The following is a 17,293-nucleotide window of genomic DNA, read 5'->3' on the forward strand; positions in this document are numbered from 1 at the left end:
TAAGGGCGGAAAATTTCAGGGAACAAGTCCTCCGGGAGGGACTTTAAGCCGTGGGTCCCGTGTCATAGCTTTACGGCATGTAAAAGAACCTCATATCTCTAAAGGAGGTCACTGAGCCAAATTACGGACATTTCCCGCCCAACAGCAGTCTCTAATACCCCTGGTAGGTGGGGGAGGCATTATAGATACTTCTCAGTCAGTAGAGCCGGTCTCGCTGGCTGGGCAGGACTGATGGTAAGCACCAATACCGGTAGGATATAGAGACTGGTAGACATCATAGAAGGAAGCACAATGGACCACTACAGGTCTAAGTGCATGGGGAAACCCACCCTCTCTAATAACTAACTAACTAAGGAGGCAGGATGATTAGTGAATAATGAATAAGAAACAATGTGAAAGGAGGCGGTCGTGTCGTAATGTAAGGTATTATTCCAACATATGCCTGGAGAGAGTGAGGAAAACCACAAAAGCCTTACTCGGTTTAGTTTGTCCCGACCGAAATAAAACCGAGCATCTCCCAACTGCCGCTTGAGCTATTTTGCTCAGTAGCGTTCAGTATTGGTTAGGTCTGCTGCTCTTGATAAAAAGCGTTGCACAGGTTTTACAGCAAGAGTGCAGGCACTTCTCCCAGGTATAGCACTCTTCAGGTCCAGTGCACAGCTACGCCAAAAGACATTTTATATTACACATCTGCTTACAATTGTCTGGGTTGCACATTGCTGTCAATGCATGCTCGCACATGATGATGTCATTCAGAAGTCTTATAATCTAAAAGTAAGTTGTGAAAAGAACATATGTACCTAATTGCTGTTTCTGTTTGTTTCCAGAATGTGGCGTAAATTATAAATGAATATTAGAGAAAAAATATAGAATTAAATTATTTGATGTTTAAATTAGTAACATTGTAGGACAGACGAAGACTGGAGTTTGAGAAAAAGGTCAGCATTTCCGGAATAGTAAATAATTGTGTGCCTGTAATCTTATGCAAAATTATGGTTGTATAAGTTTTTTTTATTGTGACATTTTGCTTTGCCATGAACAAATAACAAAGATTTAGAATGATTCAGAACAAGGTGCTGAGGTGAATATTTGGACCTAGCAGAGAGAAAATAATACAAACTTGAAGAAAGCAGCATAATTAGGGGTTTCATAATCCGAACCCTTTACTCACTACATTATTGGGAGTCATTAAATCACGGATGAGATGGTCGCCACACGTAACGCGCATGCGATATGCGAAAGGAGTGAGCACTTGCAGTCGGAAAATTTCAGAGAAAGTGACACTAGAGAAATCCAGATGTAGATGAAAGGATAACATTAAGATTGATTACACGCAACAGGACATGAGAATGCGGACTTGATTCATGCTTCTTTGGGAGTCATGTTACGGATTTTGTGAGCATGTTAATTAGCCTTTATTTCTGTAAATCTTGGTGCTTGACCAACTGTCAGTTGTCAACAAAGATAATGTACCATGGGCTTTGTCAATTAGTTAGTCCGTTATTCAGTCAGTCAGATTCTTAATTAAGTACTACGTTAATTAGTTAGCTCATGGGAAACCTGTGCCATAGAATTAATTAGTTAATTGGTTAAATTTTGTAGAAAATTTACGAAAATATAACCAAAACCTGAAATTAATAACAATGATGATGATGATTATGATGATAATAATAATAACATTAATTCAATTCAATTCGTATTTATTTACGTGCAAACTTAACAGCACAGAGGCCAATAACAAAGTTGGCAAAAGTACATGGAAATATAGAAATAACTAAAAAACAAAATATTAATAATATTTCCCTGATCATAGGTCCCTATTCTGTCTTTATTTTCGCCTGGATTTTATCACCTTTCCCCCACACTTCCAAACTAAGATTTGAATGGCGTTTTCCGTGTTTACATAAAATTATCAACCCTGTTCTTTAAAGCTTATTAAGTTTACATAAATTTGAATATAACGAAATGCAAATCATTGAAAGACTTCAGTATCCGGTTTCATCAAAATCGATGGGGCGCGTTTGTAGGCTGCAAGGGGAAGTTCATGAGTGACCTTTTCAACTGCACCTTATTTTTTTTTTAATTCGCATAGTGGGGGTGGTGTCCAGTTGGGTCCACTCGGCACGGCGGCCACTGATTGGCATACTGTACCTGCTCCGGGTGATTATGATGATGGAGAATTTGGTGGAATGAAGATTGGCAAGGGAAACTGAAGTACTCGGAGAATACCTCCCCCAGCGCCACTTTAACTACCACAAATCCCACTTGACCAGATCTGGGTTTGAACCCGGGCCACCGCGTTGGGAAGCCACCGACTAACCACTTGAGCCATGGCGCGGCTCAAATACACCTTAATTTGGATGCATCTGACTTAAGGTTAATTTAAGGAAAACCTCTCCAATGGTTTAGGCCTTAATACTAGACCACAGCTAGACAGACAGACAGACGAATAGAGAGGACCCCCCCCCAGCGTAACTTATTTTTTACTTTATGAATAACGCCAAGAATCAATGACGGTTAAAATACTTGTGTCTATGCCATATTATAGTTTATGAATGTTATTAACTTCGCCGATAAGCGGCTGTCTCTCGGTCGGTATAGTGCGATTGCGGACTAAAACCACGGAGTGTGTTTTTGTTTATTAAGGGACCTGCTTATTAGACAGTAGGTTTGTATTTCATCATGGCGACTTCGACACTTCCAGAAACCGTGTAACGAAACTCTTTGATTTTTAACTACACTAGCAATTGCCATAGTAACTGAAATACGGTGGTTATTCGCCGTTTGGCGCCACTGTGTATTTGCATGTATTTGCTTCTGTATTCACGTCTTTCTAAACAACCATAGCGGCTATCACCAGTTTCAAATAAGAGATAAGTGCCTTCTTTTTATGGAAAAACATTCCTTTACCTGGTTGTTTTTATGATAATGATTGCAGGAGTTTAGCTTTGGTGGAGTCAAGTTCATCTAAGCGTGTCAGCCTTGCTGTATTTTTGTGTCGTGTTGCGTTTTCATGGCTACTGATTTTGTTTCTTCCTCGTTTCTCTTCTATTCTGTCTTCGTCTTTTTTTATGTGTGTGTTTGGCTTGTGTTGGGAATTACGGGATCTCGTTTTTGGACTGCAGGTTTGTCTGTCTCTCTCTTCGTTCAGTAAAACACCGCCTTCGTAAATCAACCCACCCCACCTTGAACTCCTCTCACCCATTCCTTTCGTTTTCTTACATTTCTCTTCCATCGAACCAACCTGACCGGTTAATTATCTTCTTGCTTCTACCGAAATTTCATCGTTTCCCCTCTCCGAGCAGTCTGCGACTCCTGATCCTTTCTTGCCTGCCTCTCTAAGGCATTTAATTGTCTCTGCCGCTCTTCAGTTTTGAAGGTGCTCGGCCTGGCTGCGTGGACTAAAATGGACAATTCTGTGCTACGGAATATGGAGAAGGTTGTAATCTCTCAAGAGATTCTCAAGTTCGTTGGACCACGAGATGGAGGATACCGGCGAGTATTGTGCCTCAGATGCCGCCATTAGTACAGGGATGACCAGGCCTGCCAAACTAAATGCATCACATTAATGGGAAAGAAGATTTTGGTCCCAGGATTTCTCAAATTGTGACAATAGATGGCTACCAACAGCCCTGTCCGTTACAGGAACAAAAAAAAATTGGTTAACTAACACTCTCATTGACACAGAGTTATCCTGGAGGTGGTCAAGAAATTCGAATTTTTTTTAACTTAAGGCCAATCACCGTGTTAAAGGAATAGAGCCATTGACTCATATATTGAGCCAGTCCCAAATATATAGAATAAATTTTTATGTTATATATAATTTGAGGTTTTCACACCGGTGGTTAAGAAGAGTTCTATATCCTGGAATACAACGCCGTGTAGTCCGTTGAAAGTCAACTGATGTTTCGTAGAAAAATATCGCCCCCTTCTTTAGAATCGAAAAAATCAGCTTACAACCTGCTTTCACACTAATTTCTTGCTTGGGTTATTGTTCGACTTTGAAGGTAGAGGCTAAATGTTCCTCCGAAACGTCGGTTCACTTTCAACAGGCTACGCGAATTTATGTCCCAAAAGATAGAATATCTCAATTTTGATATTATTTTCCTGCTTACGCCAAGGTCTTCCGAAAAGTCTTCTTCCGGCTGAAATTTGATACACTCTTCTCCCATGCGTACTGCTTGTCTCGCCCATCCCATCTCTCTTAATTTAATAACTCCAACAACATCAGTTGAAGCAAAAGAACACGAAACATCAAAATGCGTATTTTTCTTCGGCTTCGTATTTCTTCTGACTTACTTAGGTATAAAACACAATAGACCATTGAAAGTCGCAGTCCTAGGGCCAGTTTTATGGCTCACCCCTCATACTCATCTTACTTAAGTATAAATATTCTCATCAGTTAATCTTCACAGACAACCCCGCAATCTGTTTATTTTCCTTAGAATCAACGACCAAGTTTCACACCCGTATACACAGCATCTTAATTTGCAGTTTTGTAGATTTGAACCCCTAAAATATATCAGTGGCAGCAGAGAGGTCCTACGTAATCCATTATGAGAACTTTGGTTGTGGTTATGGACGCCAAGATACGGAGCTTTCTAATCTCAGCATTTGCTTTCGTGTATTGACAGACAGTAGGAAGATTTCTGCAATACAAAATCGGTCTCGCAATCTCGGGAATCTTGCATTGCCTCCTCGCTGATGCAATAGCCCCTGCATCTGAAGTTACGGATGCCTGCAAGAAGTTCCCGCGAGGCAGCCCAGCGATACAGCCCTGGTCTACCTGTAGCAGCAGGTGAATTCTATGCCGTCAATTCGGATAATCCCCCCCTACCCACTGCCGTCACTGATGGATCGAGCGTCGGTACATTCTTGACATGTTGCTGCTTCGATCTCTTTCTTTCTTCTCTATCTCTCTCTCCAGTTCCATCTGTGTTTCATACGTCAGCCCTCCGCAACAGAAACACGCTGCAAAAGGGACAAAGTTCTGAGGAGACAATAGAGCGAAATCCCTCCAGTATATTTCTTTTGCTGGGTCATAAAGTTTTAGTTAACGTACTTCGAAATTGATATTGCATTAACTATGGCCGTTTTCTCGTTAATGGGCGAAAGAAACTATGAAGGATACAAAAAACAGAATAATGAAATAAGGCAGAGAAAGATAGTTTGAAAGAAGAGCGACAAAATACGAACAGATTCGATCCCTCGACTGAACACCTCGCCATGAAAGCGTATAGCACACTAGATTTTCACATTAAATTAATATAAATACGTAGCTCCATGTTCTGGTCGCCTTACCCCTGCGAATGAATTCAGATACCCAAACTACAGGAAGGTGAATGGGCCCCGAAAACAATATCAAAGTGGCACTGCTAACAGATATCACACAGTTCCTGTCGGGGTTCAAATCTCGTTAACGGACTGAGCATTGCTCTGACAGAAAAGACCCAGAAAAGACGCCTAAACGAAACAACATCTTATGTAAATCTACACGTCAACGTGAATGTAAAGGGTAAATTGTGATACAGTGAGCACTATTTATAACCTTAGTACATAACGTCAAATCTTATGTGACAGTGTTTCCTGCTCGTACTGGTACTCCTCTGAAGATGATTCTATTGAATCGAAACATATAAGGCGTGTGAAGACGGAAGTGTGGTGAACTGGACTGTAAGATATCAATGTGATTGCTAGTGTGACGGATCAGAATGAGACAAATCAAATTCCTTCATTCTGTCTTTCAATTAGGCCTATTCCTTTTTTCCGAAAACGTTCTACAGTTCGGTGCTTTACGTTATTCAGTTTATCTCCATTCCTTCGCCATGAACTGTCGGTTCTGTGGTATCAACGAACCTTTCTTCACACATTGATTAATCAGCTGTTAAAGGAACGTGATATCCTATTGACTTAGCTATTTAAATCTCTCCGTGGTGCAGGGTTAATCTTTCGAAACTGATAATTGCTCAACCAGAAAACTGTAAATGTTTCGTGAAACCTGAATCTCATTGCCATCTCTGAATCAGATGAATGCAGACCTTCCACTCAGCTTTTTCTTTCTGTAAGGTCCATTTTAATAACATTTTCCTTATTCTTATGGGGCAGTGATATCACAGCTCAGAACATCGGTAGGAAATACGCAATTCCTTATATTTTCACTGTTTTGCATAAACTATTTTTAAGCAATATTCCCCTTCCTGCGACTTACTTTATTCTCGCCAGCCTATTTTGAAAATGACAAATGTAATGCCAAAACATCAATTACATTCCGTCATGGATGATGGAGCTACTGGTCTTGACCCTGAAACAAGAAACCTGTGTGCTAAAACTAGTTTTATATTCTAATTTCAGTACACACCCTAATATTTTATAGCCCCCTATTTCCAAGACAGGAATTGTTTCAAGTATTATGTAGGCCTACGTTATATAAAACTAAATATATTTGCCATTCACACACCAAATCGCGTGCTCGACATCAAACCAGTTTCTACCCGTATATCTAACTGTAATATATCTGCAACTTATTTGAAAAAAAAGTACATAGATTGGGGAGCGAATCTATATAGTGTCTACTGCACGCATGTCCACCTGAAGTCTGAATTCATTGAATGGTCAAAGACGCCATATTTGTTCAGCTTCTGTAAACGAATATTTTTTAACATAATTCGTAAATGACCTTGTATATTATATAATATTTCTCGTAAGAATTGCTATTTTGAACTGCTTCTTTAAGCGGCTTTATCCTCGATGACAAAGGTCATGATTCTTCTCGTAATAGGGTTCAATAAACCAAAATAATGAGCTGATATGTTAGGTTTACTTATTTTATCATTTCAGAAACACAGATATGTCACAACCATTCCTTTATGTCTGTCTTGCTTTTTAAATAAAAAAAGCAAAAGGAAATGGCAGAACATTTCCCCAGACAGACTTCCAGAAGAAAAAGAACCATTCCATCCTATGAGGCAGATGTGCTTTACCCTTCCCACGTTCATCCTGTTTTGAAACAAGCAGATACGATGTTCTTTTCCTTGCAAGAATATAGCTTCAAGCCTTCATGTTTTAAGGGCTCTTTTGTTTGTGCGTCTGACATGTAGCCAATGTGAATTCATAATTTAATCTATAGAACACAGAACTATCCATCTATTGTTGCTACGACATAGTAGCTATGTTCACCTCAATGAGGCAAACAACTGAAGGAAAGAAGTAGGACTCTGCTTCCTTCTCCAGCAGACTGAGCATCAGTAATAAAAAGCTGAAGCTAAAATGCGCATTTGTCAAAGTATGAGAAACAATAACAAAGGAATGCCCGTGTCTTCACTGCCCTTTTAGAAATAAGAACTCGTAGCTCCGACTACGTTTATATTTTCCCTTCAATCCTTCAATCAACAGATGGAAAAGAAAAACGGCAGAGAAACGCATGGCGTAACGCTGTTCTTATTCGGAAGGCTATTGCATTGAACTGCCTGTCCCTTAAAAAAATCATTAAGACAATTGCTGCTAGAGCGTCGCGCCATTCTTGGCTGAGAAGAATGAGTAGCATTGGAGAAGGAGACTCGGGTACAAGTGTCTCTTCCGCATAAAATTAAGAACTGTTTTGCCATTGTTTCACAAGCAGACTTAATGTGGAAGAGTTTGGGAAAACCACGAAATACGTGAGTCCAGATAGACAGAATTAAGTTTGAGAACTGAACTCGAGACCTGCAGAATAAGAAACAGGAACGCTAACCACTACACCATTATGAGTGGGGCCAGTCATTTGTGTTTTGTGTTCCGATCTGGAAGAGATGTACAGAGCGACTCATTCAAATTTGTGTCACTAGAGAGAACAATGTTGTCAAATATATTTGTTTTAAATACACTCAACCAGCTATATATCTACATGGAGCAGAATTGTGCTTCAGAAACTGATAGCTGTTCAAGGAGTCAACAAATGTGTATAGCGTGTGAAGGAACTGGAAGGGGCGACACTTAAATAACTCACTATTCTCGCGTGTGTCGTCCAAGTGGAATATTTTCTTCAGATATTCCGGCTTCAGTTTTGTAATCTAATTCCACGGCGTTGACAAAGAAGATTAATAATCAATACACATACTAGTACATTACTATCCAGATTAAAATGAGAAAAACATGTAAGAAATTCTACTGAAATTGCACTTACAGGATTATACACGCATCGTAAAAACACAAAGGAACCCCCACTAAAGCAAAATGAAAGCCCCAAATAACTATAATCTTTTAACTTTATTCATTCTGGTCCGTCTCAATAGTTAAATATTGTAGAATTATTTGACAACACCGTCCAGTGTGACTCAAATATATATGTGTATATGAATGCCTTTACGTGTTTCGGTCAGTTAATGACCATCTTCAGAAGGCATAACGACATGTTGAGAAAGCTACTATTACATTGATCATAATACATCAAATTGAATGAAAGTTTTATATAAAGGTTTTAATTAAGATACAATATGGTTGAGTTAAAAATTATTAACATTCTTTATACTATTTAAAATCTTGCACCGCTAAGGTTCGTGTCCTCATGCCTCTCCTAGCAACGGGTGATTGGGGTGATTTTGCCGTCCTTAGAGGCCCGGGTAGTGAAGTTTTGCCCTTTTATATCCTGGTTTAAGGATCTGCGCTGTTGAGCTGTTTCTCCTTACGCTTTAATAATATCTTAGCTGTGACATTTTCTCGGAGGATTTATCTCTTATGCGTTGTGTTTACGAAAAATTAACATTAGGTCTAGGTTGCCTAGCTGTCAATACTTTCCAAATAAGCAACAAACTATATATGGATTTACTTTTTTGTGTATGGTTTTTCAACGAGGCTGTAAATAAAGTGACAAAAGCTTGAAATTGGCTCGTCTTAGACAAACATTTATCTTTCCTCGGATTTACTTCACATTACTTTTAATTAGTAATCGTGTTGCGACGGGCTGATCCCCCGACTGTATATAGGATTGAGAAACAGAAAAAGCGGCCAAGGTCCAACAATGGGCTGTAGGGCCATATGTGGGTGGGTGAGTGGGTGGGTAGGTAAGTAGTTAGTTTGGTAGGTAGTTTTAATTAATTTCCTGCAAAGACTGCCTCATCATAGGCTTTTTATCTTGTCTAGGACATTGAAGTTAACGAAAAGATGAGTCTTCAAGTGAGATTACGTGTTCCTTATATGAAATGTCTGTTGCAGGAGACAAGCCGCACGCATGTGAATTGTGCCACAAGAAGTTTGCCCTGGCGTGCAATCTGAGAGCACATATGAAGACGCATGAAGGTAAGTTCCAAGACCAAAAAAAAATATTCATCACCTCTCTTGCGAGTTGCATAACATGAGGAAAAGTTCCAAGTCAAAAGTAAGGGCTACAGTCTTGTATTGTGAGTTACATCCGTGTACAAGTAAGAAGGCGCATGGAAGTAAGTTCCAAACCAAAACTAAGAGCCATGATGCAAACATTTTTATCATGAGCCACGTCTGAATACACATGGGGTAAGTTCCGAGATAAAAATAAAATCACGTTCAACAATTTTGTCGTGAGGATATGTAACTGTTCGATGTATTAATTTTCAGCGAACGGGTGAACTTGTGGAATTGTATTCGAGAGGTTCTAGATTCGAAATTCAGGCAAGCCAGTTCTGAGTTCGAGTTTTCTATGGTCTTTTTCAAATTTTCTGGCCATTGTCATACTATTCAAGTGGAACATCACCACCATAACCTTTACCTATCATCTCCCACTCCAGTGGAGGTTGTAAGCCTAGACGAGTATAAGACGCAGCGTACATGATTAAAGCTTGAATATTATTTTTAAATTCGCTAATGGGGGGTGGAGTCCAGCTGGATCCACTCGGCACATCGGCCACTGATTGGCCTATTCTACCTGCCCCGGGTGATTATGATGATGGAGAATTAGATGGAATGATGATTGGCAAGGGAAACCGAAGTACTCGGAGAAAACTAGCCCCAGCGCCACGTTGTCCACCACAAATCCAACTTGAATAGATCCGGGAACGAACCCAGACCAACGCGATGGGAATCCAGCGACTAACCGCTTGAGCTATGGCGCGGCCTTAAGCTTGAATATTGGTTGGATATCGCAATTGTGACAAATGGTGCCCACGCTGGATGTGTAAAATTTTCAGAACCTTATTTGGGGTTTGCTCTCTCAGACGGCACTCAAACAGTGTCTATTAGAGGTTTATTTGCGAGTGAATCTGTAAAGATATTTCACATACACTTTTCATTCCACTCGTATTAGTGAAGAACATGGCGGAAGGCGGGGACAGTGGCTACGTACATATTGTTCCAATTATGAATAGAGGTAACGAACAAACCGAACAGGATGGTCTAGAGGTAACGTTCCAAACGTGTACTGGCTCGAATCTCGACCGGGCCTGCAGCTAAAGTGACCAAAGTTTGGGCAGTTTCCCTCATTACCTCTAGGAAAATTCTGGGGTGGCACCTTATGTAGACCACGGCTATTTCCTTCCAAACCATTTTCTATTTATCTGTCGTCCTACCATCCTGTACTGCATAGGCTTGGTACTGAAATAGTCGTGAAATAAGCAATTCTAATAAAGCAAAGTTTAATTTGTACCTGTAAAATAAAAACCATTCCATGAAAACACAGGCGGAATGGAGGTGTAAGTTCAAGCTTTCATAAACCCTAAACTAGATGAAGAAAAATGGTCGGCTTCATGACCCGGCCTCTTCATCAGCAGGAAATAACCCCCCAGTACCCACTGAATACGACGTTGCGTGAATTCGAGAGCAGGTTTGGACACTGTGGAAAAAAAGGCAATATCTTACTTCTTCCAGGAATTGAACCTCGATTCATCGGTTGTCCAGTTCGTAGCCTAGTTTCCATACCGAAGGAGGTATGACGACTGCATTGACCTTAATATTCAGTCGTTACAGATTCAAACATAAATATATTCTAGCAAACGTGACACTACATATACCATACTGCACAGTCAGAGTTTGCGTGTACTTAGTTAAATGTTTATGCATCGAAAAATGTTTCAAACAGAACAGTGACATTTGCATTTCATGTAATGTACCAACTTGTTGCTGAGTTCAATTAAGTTTAGTTTAATTTAGTTTAGTTTAGTTTCGTTTAGATTAATTTAGTTTAATGAGTTGAACTTAGTTCAGTTGAGTCACAAACACAGAACTTTGTCCACACAATACCAGGTTTTTGTGGTACACAGGTTCAATAGATACGGACATACACACTACAATACATACAAACAAATACTACGTACAAACTAATTAAACTCTTTATGTTAGTTCAGTTACAATTTTTCTTTCCTTGGCACTACAGCCCCAGTGGGCCTAGACCTACCTCCATTAACTCCGTTCACTTCGGTTCTTCTAGATCTTACACATTCTGTAGGACTCCTTGGGCGGGTGATCAGCTCGTCGCAAGGCCTCTACCTGTACACAAACACAGAAAAACGCACACACACACACACCAACTGAACATCCATGCCCTGAGTGGAATTCAAACCCACGATCTCGGTTTCCAAGCGAGCGAAGACAGTACATGCCTCAGACAGCTCGGCTACCGTGACCAGTTCAGTTACTATTACTATCACTACTGACACTACAACTACTGCACCATTACTATTTCCGCTCTCAGTCCATTTTCTCATTCTGTTTTTTAGTTTCTAGCTAAGATCTGGAAGGGGGATTGTGTCCCCCAACTTTGGTCTCCCATTTACATTAATTTTTAAATAAATACTTTCCTTTGGATTTTATCTTAGCTAAATTTGTGCAGATATGCACAGTGGGTATTTTTATCAGACAATCTCTCATTCAGGCAGACCCTCAGTCAGACAATCACCCATTCAGCGAGTATCTCAGTCAGAGAGTCTCTCGTTCAGTCATTTACTTATTTCATTATATAAAGTTGTTCGGCTATTTATTGAGTTTATTGGTTTGCTAGGCACTCGGCCAGTCAGTCATCTGAAGGCACAGTGGCGCGGGTGAATATAGCAAACCGAAAACATCTAATCTTAGAATGCCTTCCAAATATAGGAAATGACAACATTCCGAAGGGTGCTTTGTTGTTGTTATGACCTAAGTAATAACGGGTCACGGGACGCCAGACGCCGACATGCTGCAGGCTACTGTGACCGACAATCAGCTGTGGTTAACGTATTTTTTATTTCGCCTTTAAGTGCAGGCATTTCCAGCTAAAACCTTGTAGAAATGTCATTTAATTTGGCCAAAAGCGAAAAAGCCAAGAGACAGTGGTGCAAATTACTGTAATTTCATTTGGAAAAGTGGCACTATGAGATTTTTATCTTTTACGGCATCTAAAAGAGTATTGTGACCGAAAGAGATGGTTGAAGGAGAGAGATCCATCAAAGGACATTGTTCTTCGTAATGACGTAGCAGTGGTCTAACTAGATGGTTCGTTGGCGTAGCAATGATACGATTTTTGAGGAGGACTGCTTAGGTTTCCTCTGTAACCAAGAATTTTATTCATGAAATTACATTCCCCTAGGGTAGGTTGAATGCTCGAACCTTTGTAGTCTCATGCAAGAATTAAATGACTGCTGACAAATCAAGTTCCCCCTGAAATTGCCTCAGCATTTTAGAGGCAGCATTGCGTGGTTTAATTGCAATGATTGAAATCTGATGACTTCACATGTACCATGTTTTTATTCCCTTGACCAGGGGTTTGACAAATAATCGAATCTAATTTCAATTTTTTCTGTTTCTATTCATTAAATTAAATGTGTAAGGGTCATAAATTTAGAGTGAAATAATTGCAGATACTTGAGAAACGTGTATTCTGCGGTTTATAAGCCAGCTTAAACAAATAAATTTTTCATATTATTTGCGTATAAAGATTGTTAGTTAATTGTAATTGTCTAGCGAACTGAGAATTCTTTTTTCCTTGGCACTACAGCCCCAGTGGGCCTAGACCTACCTCCATTAAATCCGTTCACTTCGGTTTTTCTAGATCTTACACATACGGTAGGACTCCTTGGGCGGGTGATCAGCTCGTCCCAAGGCCTCTACCTGTAGACAAACACAGAAAAACGCACACAAACATCCATGCCCTGAGTGGGATTCGAACCCACGATCCCGGCTTCCGAGCGAGCGAAGAGAGTGCATGCCTTAGACCGCTCGGCTACCGTGACCGGCGACCTGAGAATTATACAGGTTAATTATAAGGGAGCTTCACACTTTGAGCAGCTAGCTTAACGGAAGAAGTCTCCTATTTTTTCAAAGAGATATGATATTATCTCCGGCGTCGAAATATTTGTTCCAAATTGGTAAATTGCTGCCGGTCCTCGCCAGCAAAGGAGCCGGAATGGTTCGGTCGGTATAACAACGGGCTGCGGGCTGGACGACCGGAGTTCAATTGTCGGTAGGGGCAAGAGATTTGTCTCTACTCCATAGCGTCCAGATTGGCTCTGGGGCCCACCCAGTCTCCCATCCAAAGGGGATCGTGAGCTCTTTCCCGAGGTTAAAGTGGTCAGGGTGTGAAGCTCATAATTCGCCTCCATCTATTGCCGAGATCAAGAAAAATCAGGCTGTACTTACACCTCCATACATTTTCATGGTTTGTGCTTAATTGCCGGGCTCTAAAGAATTCGTTCAATTTCAGTCAACACGGACCCCAGTCCCTAAGACTCCCTTTATGTAGTGTGTAACATCAGCTAAAGTTCTCCAACTCAAGACCCTTGGGCGGAAGTTATTCCTTGGAGATGTGTCATCTGATCACCTGTATCTCATAAATTTTTCAAGTCTCCTCATAAAATCATCAGGGAACTACTTATAGTTATTTACCGTTTTGAGAAGATCCTCTTAATTAAATGAAAAGTTTTACTACTTTCCTAACATAACCTCTGTTTTCTGTAAAACAATTACATTGGTTCATATCGAGGGGAAAAGAATGTAGGTAACGCGTTGTACTTACCACTTCAAATATCGAGCCAGTTATCGCTTGTCCTACTTGGCGTTTTCTGTGGATTTCCTCCGTTCTTCGAACCGACTGATGGGATATTACCTTAAAATAGGCCACGAGTACCTTCTCCTATTCCTTAACTACTCATTTTCATGTTGGCCATAACATTTTATTCCACGCTATATAGCCTCTGGAGTTGAAACGGAGTCGTTAAATCACGTTAAGAATCAGTTTTATCAGTCATTTATTCAGGATCAGGATGAAGTGTATTTGAGAAAATTGTATAAATAAAAGCTTTATAATTCCATTTCCCTTCCTTAACAATATATGGGGGGTTCTGTGTAAGCCACAATTCTCCTCTTGAAGTAGTATCATCCGGTCCCCGCTTGGTTCATCTACCATTCAGATATGTTGTTCTTAAGCTTGCAATATGAGCTCTTCCCTCAAAACAGGAGTCTACAATATGGCCTATTTAATTCCTAATTAAGAAATCTCTGTCCTGCAGGTGACCCCCAGGAAGAGTGTGTCCGTTGCGGGAAGGTATACCTCACCTCCTCGAACCAAGTGGCACATGGTTTCTGTGGCTCCTGTTATACGGCCAACCAGGGTCTCCCACTCATCAAGGAGTCCTCCCCATCCTCTCTGAGGTCGTGCGGGGACTCTGGAAGCGAAGAGTCCTGTACTACAGGAACAGAAAGGGATGAAGAGGACAGTCACCCAGAGTAGACGGGAGTGACAGTTGCAGGGCGTCTCAGAGGAAAACTTTGGTTTGTACAGTCCGCAGTGGAGGTTGTCCACTGAAGCACGTAGCTTGGCTTGTGCACTGAAGAAAATCCAACACCGAGCACAAGAAGAATAGTCTGTTTCAATTAACACGTGAAACGCATGAATTGACTTGCAAAATTGAAGAATGTCCATTACTTTTGACAGGAAGAGTCTCGATTTTCATGACCTTACGTGACTTGAAACACGTGTAACAGCTTGCAAACTGTGAGGCCTGCAAAACCATGCAGAGGAAGTGCCTTCTCTTTTAATAAGGTATGAGGTGTGTACTTCGGTCGTCATACTGAAGATTGCCAAACACTTTTTGCAGTGATCATTTTTTATTTAAATACTATAATCAGGAAAATCTGTAATGTGGCTTTGGCCCCCAAAACAATGAATGTCAAGCACTTTTCACACAAAATTCTCCCGTTGTAATGAAGTATTGAACATATTTCTAAACTGCTACCAAGAAATTATAAGAAGCACAACTCACGGTGTGTTTCAAGAATGAATTGTACCTAACTCCCCTTTGAATCAAGTGGACAGGAACAATATTTTCAGTATGGAACCTAAACACACACATTTTCAAGTGCACAATGAAGAGCGTGAAGTCATATTTCGAGGAGAAGAAATCTCTTTGAATCCAAAACACAGAAGTGTTTAGGTGAATCGTGCAAAATGAAATCAGGTAATCACAATGCAGAGAATTGAACTCTCCCATCTTAATGAATTACAGAGTAGAGACGTGAAACAAGATATATTTTGCACTCCGAGATAAGAAGGAAAGTGCATCAAACAAAGTGTAAACTGATGAAGAACTTTGATTATTCTACACGTATCTGTAGAACTACGTTTGATATAATTAAATGGCAATGAGCCTTTGCATCAACGTAACAATGAAATAACAGTTCTGCTCATAGAAGCTGACCGGCTAATCGGAAAATGTCAAATTTTGCCACACTAAGGAACTTGGGTACTACAGAACTTCCTTATATTGTCAGGCCAGTGCTATATTTTAACACAATTTGTGAGAATTAATTAAGAATAGGTACTCGTGTGAAAAATACCAAGTTCCAAGTACTGTGGACAGGGAAGTATGATCACTCAATGCAATCATTGAGGCAATTGCATTGAGTGATAGTAGCAGAAATAAAAGGAAAGAAATTATAATGCTGACTCAACAGTGTTTTTTGATCATTTTCAAAATAATACCGCAATTATTAACAGTTCCATATACATGACCTTGGACAGAACATCGACATTTTCAATAGAAATGTTCGTGAATCTGAAATTATATTATTTCTTAATTTCTCGAGGTGAAAAGTGGATACAAATAGTGGAATTATAATTTTATAAGATTTTAACAAATCCTCGTAAAAATAATTGTGACCATGACTGTATATTGTACGTAAACACATATATACCTGAGGAAACTGTATCATAGAATGTGCCTTCAAGATATGATGAAGACAGCGAAAATTTCAGAAGCAATGTAGGATAAAACTGTGGGGGGTAGTGTAGTCTTAATATAATAGCTGTAAAACTTTGGGGCTGGAACATATTTAGGTGCCACGTTTAGTATTTGGGAACTAACACTCAAATGTGGAGAACAATAAAGACATTAACGCCATCCACACTGCAGACTGGGATGAACAGCGTGTACATAAGTGTGAAAAACAAAGCTCTTTCATAAGTCTGTGTGGCATTTTAATGATTCTCCAAGATGCCTTCCATGTAAAGAGAGGCTGGTGAACCATCATCAAAAGCAAAGCAGATGAAACAAAAAGGATTATATGACGGCATTAAATAGGGTTATCTGTAATGATTAAGGTAAGGTAGCACCTAAGTGCTAAGTGCTAAAATAAACAGTATGTCTAGCATGGATTACTTAGTTCAAAAGCGATCGTAATGAAAACGGGGGTATTAGAAAAGGAGTGGTGGGGTCATGTAGGATGCACAGGTTAATGATTCAGCACAACGCATGTATGTCACCGAAAACTGTTTTCTCCTGTAAAGGTATACATGAAAGAAAACTTCGGAATATCCAGTGTCAAGAGAACACTCTTTCATATGAAGTTGTTATTTTCGATAAAGTGGCGCTGGGGTGGGTTTTCTCCGAGTACTTCGGTTTCCCCTGCCAATCTTCATTCCACCAAATTTTCCATCATCATAATCACCTTGGGTAGGCTACAATAGGCCAATCAGTGGCCGCCTTGCCGAGTGGACCCAGTTGGACTCCACCCCCCACTAAGCGAATTAGAAAAAAAGTGGTTACTTTGAATGCATCACAAATGTATTGCTTCTTAGTAACACAGGTCGCCTTCAGAGGGCGCCTACTTTATTCAGTTAATTCTTGCTTGCCTTACTCACAGCTTCGTGACACATATTTACGTCCAACGAAACGTAATATCTGTAGTCAATTCTTGAAACACAGAGACGAATTTTAGTGTAAGAAAGAGCAGTCCTTACCCGTTGGTGACCCAGAACCAGCCTGGAAGTACCGTATTTACGCATGTATAGGCCGCACATTTTTTGCCAAAAATTCAAGAGGAAAACTGGGGTGCGGCTTATATTCGAAATATTCGAAATCACACTTCATTTAAAAAAAAA

The 17,293-nt window shown here is 40.1% G+C and overlaps 1 protein-coding gene across 1 annotated transcript in view; it reads left to right on the forward strand.

Moving 5' to 3' along the window:
• LOC111872937 (zinc finger protein interacting with ribonucleoprotein K) overlaps window positions 1-16,830 on the forward strand; it is a 486,178-nt gene extending 469,348 nt beyond the window's left edge. Inside the window, exons 9-10 of the mRNA XM_023867237.2 lie at window positions 9,190-9,273; window positions 14,424-16,830. Coding sequence (XP_023723005.1) covers window positions 9,190-9,273; window positions 14,424-14,644 — 305 coding nt within the window. The 3' untranslated portion in view covers window positions 14,645-16,830. The remainder of the gene's footprint in view (window positions 1-9,189; window positions 9,274-14,423) is intronic.
• The last annotated feature ends 463 nt before the right edge of the window (window positions 16,831-17,293 follow it).

Source organism: Cryptotermes secundus, unplaced genomic scaffold (genome assembly GCF_002891405.2).
Source record: "Cryptotermes secundus unplaced genomic scaffold, Csec_1.0 scaffold407, whole genome shotgun sequence".
NCBI lineage: Eukaryota > Metazoa > Arthropoda > Insecta > Blattodea > Kalotermitidae > Cryptotermes > Cryptotermes secundus.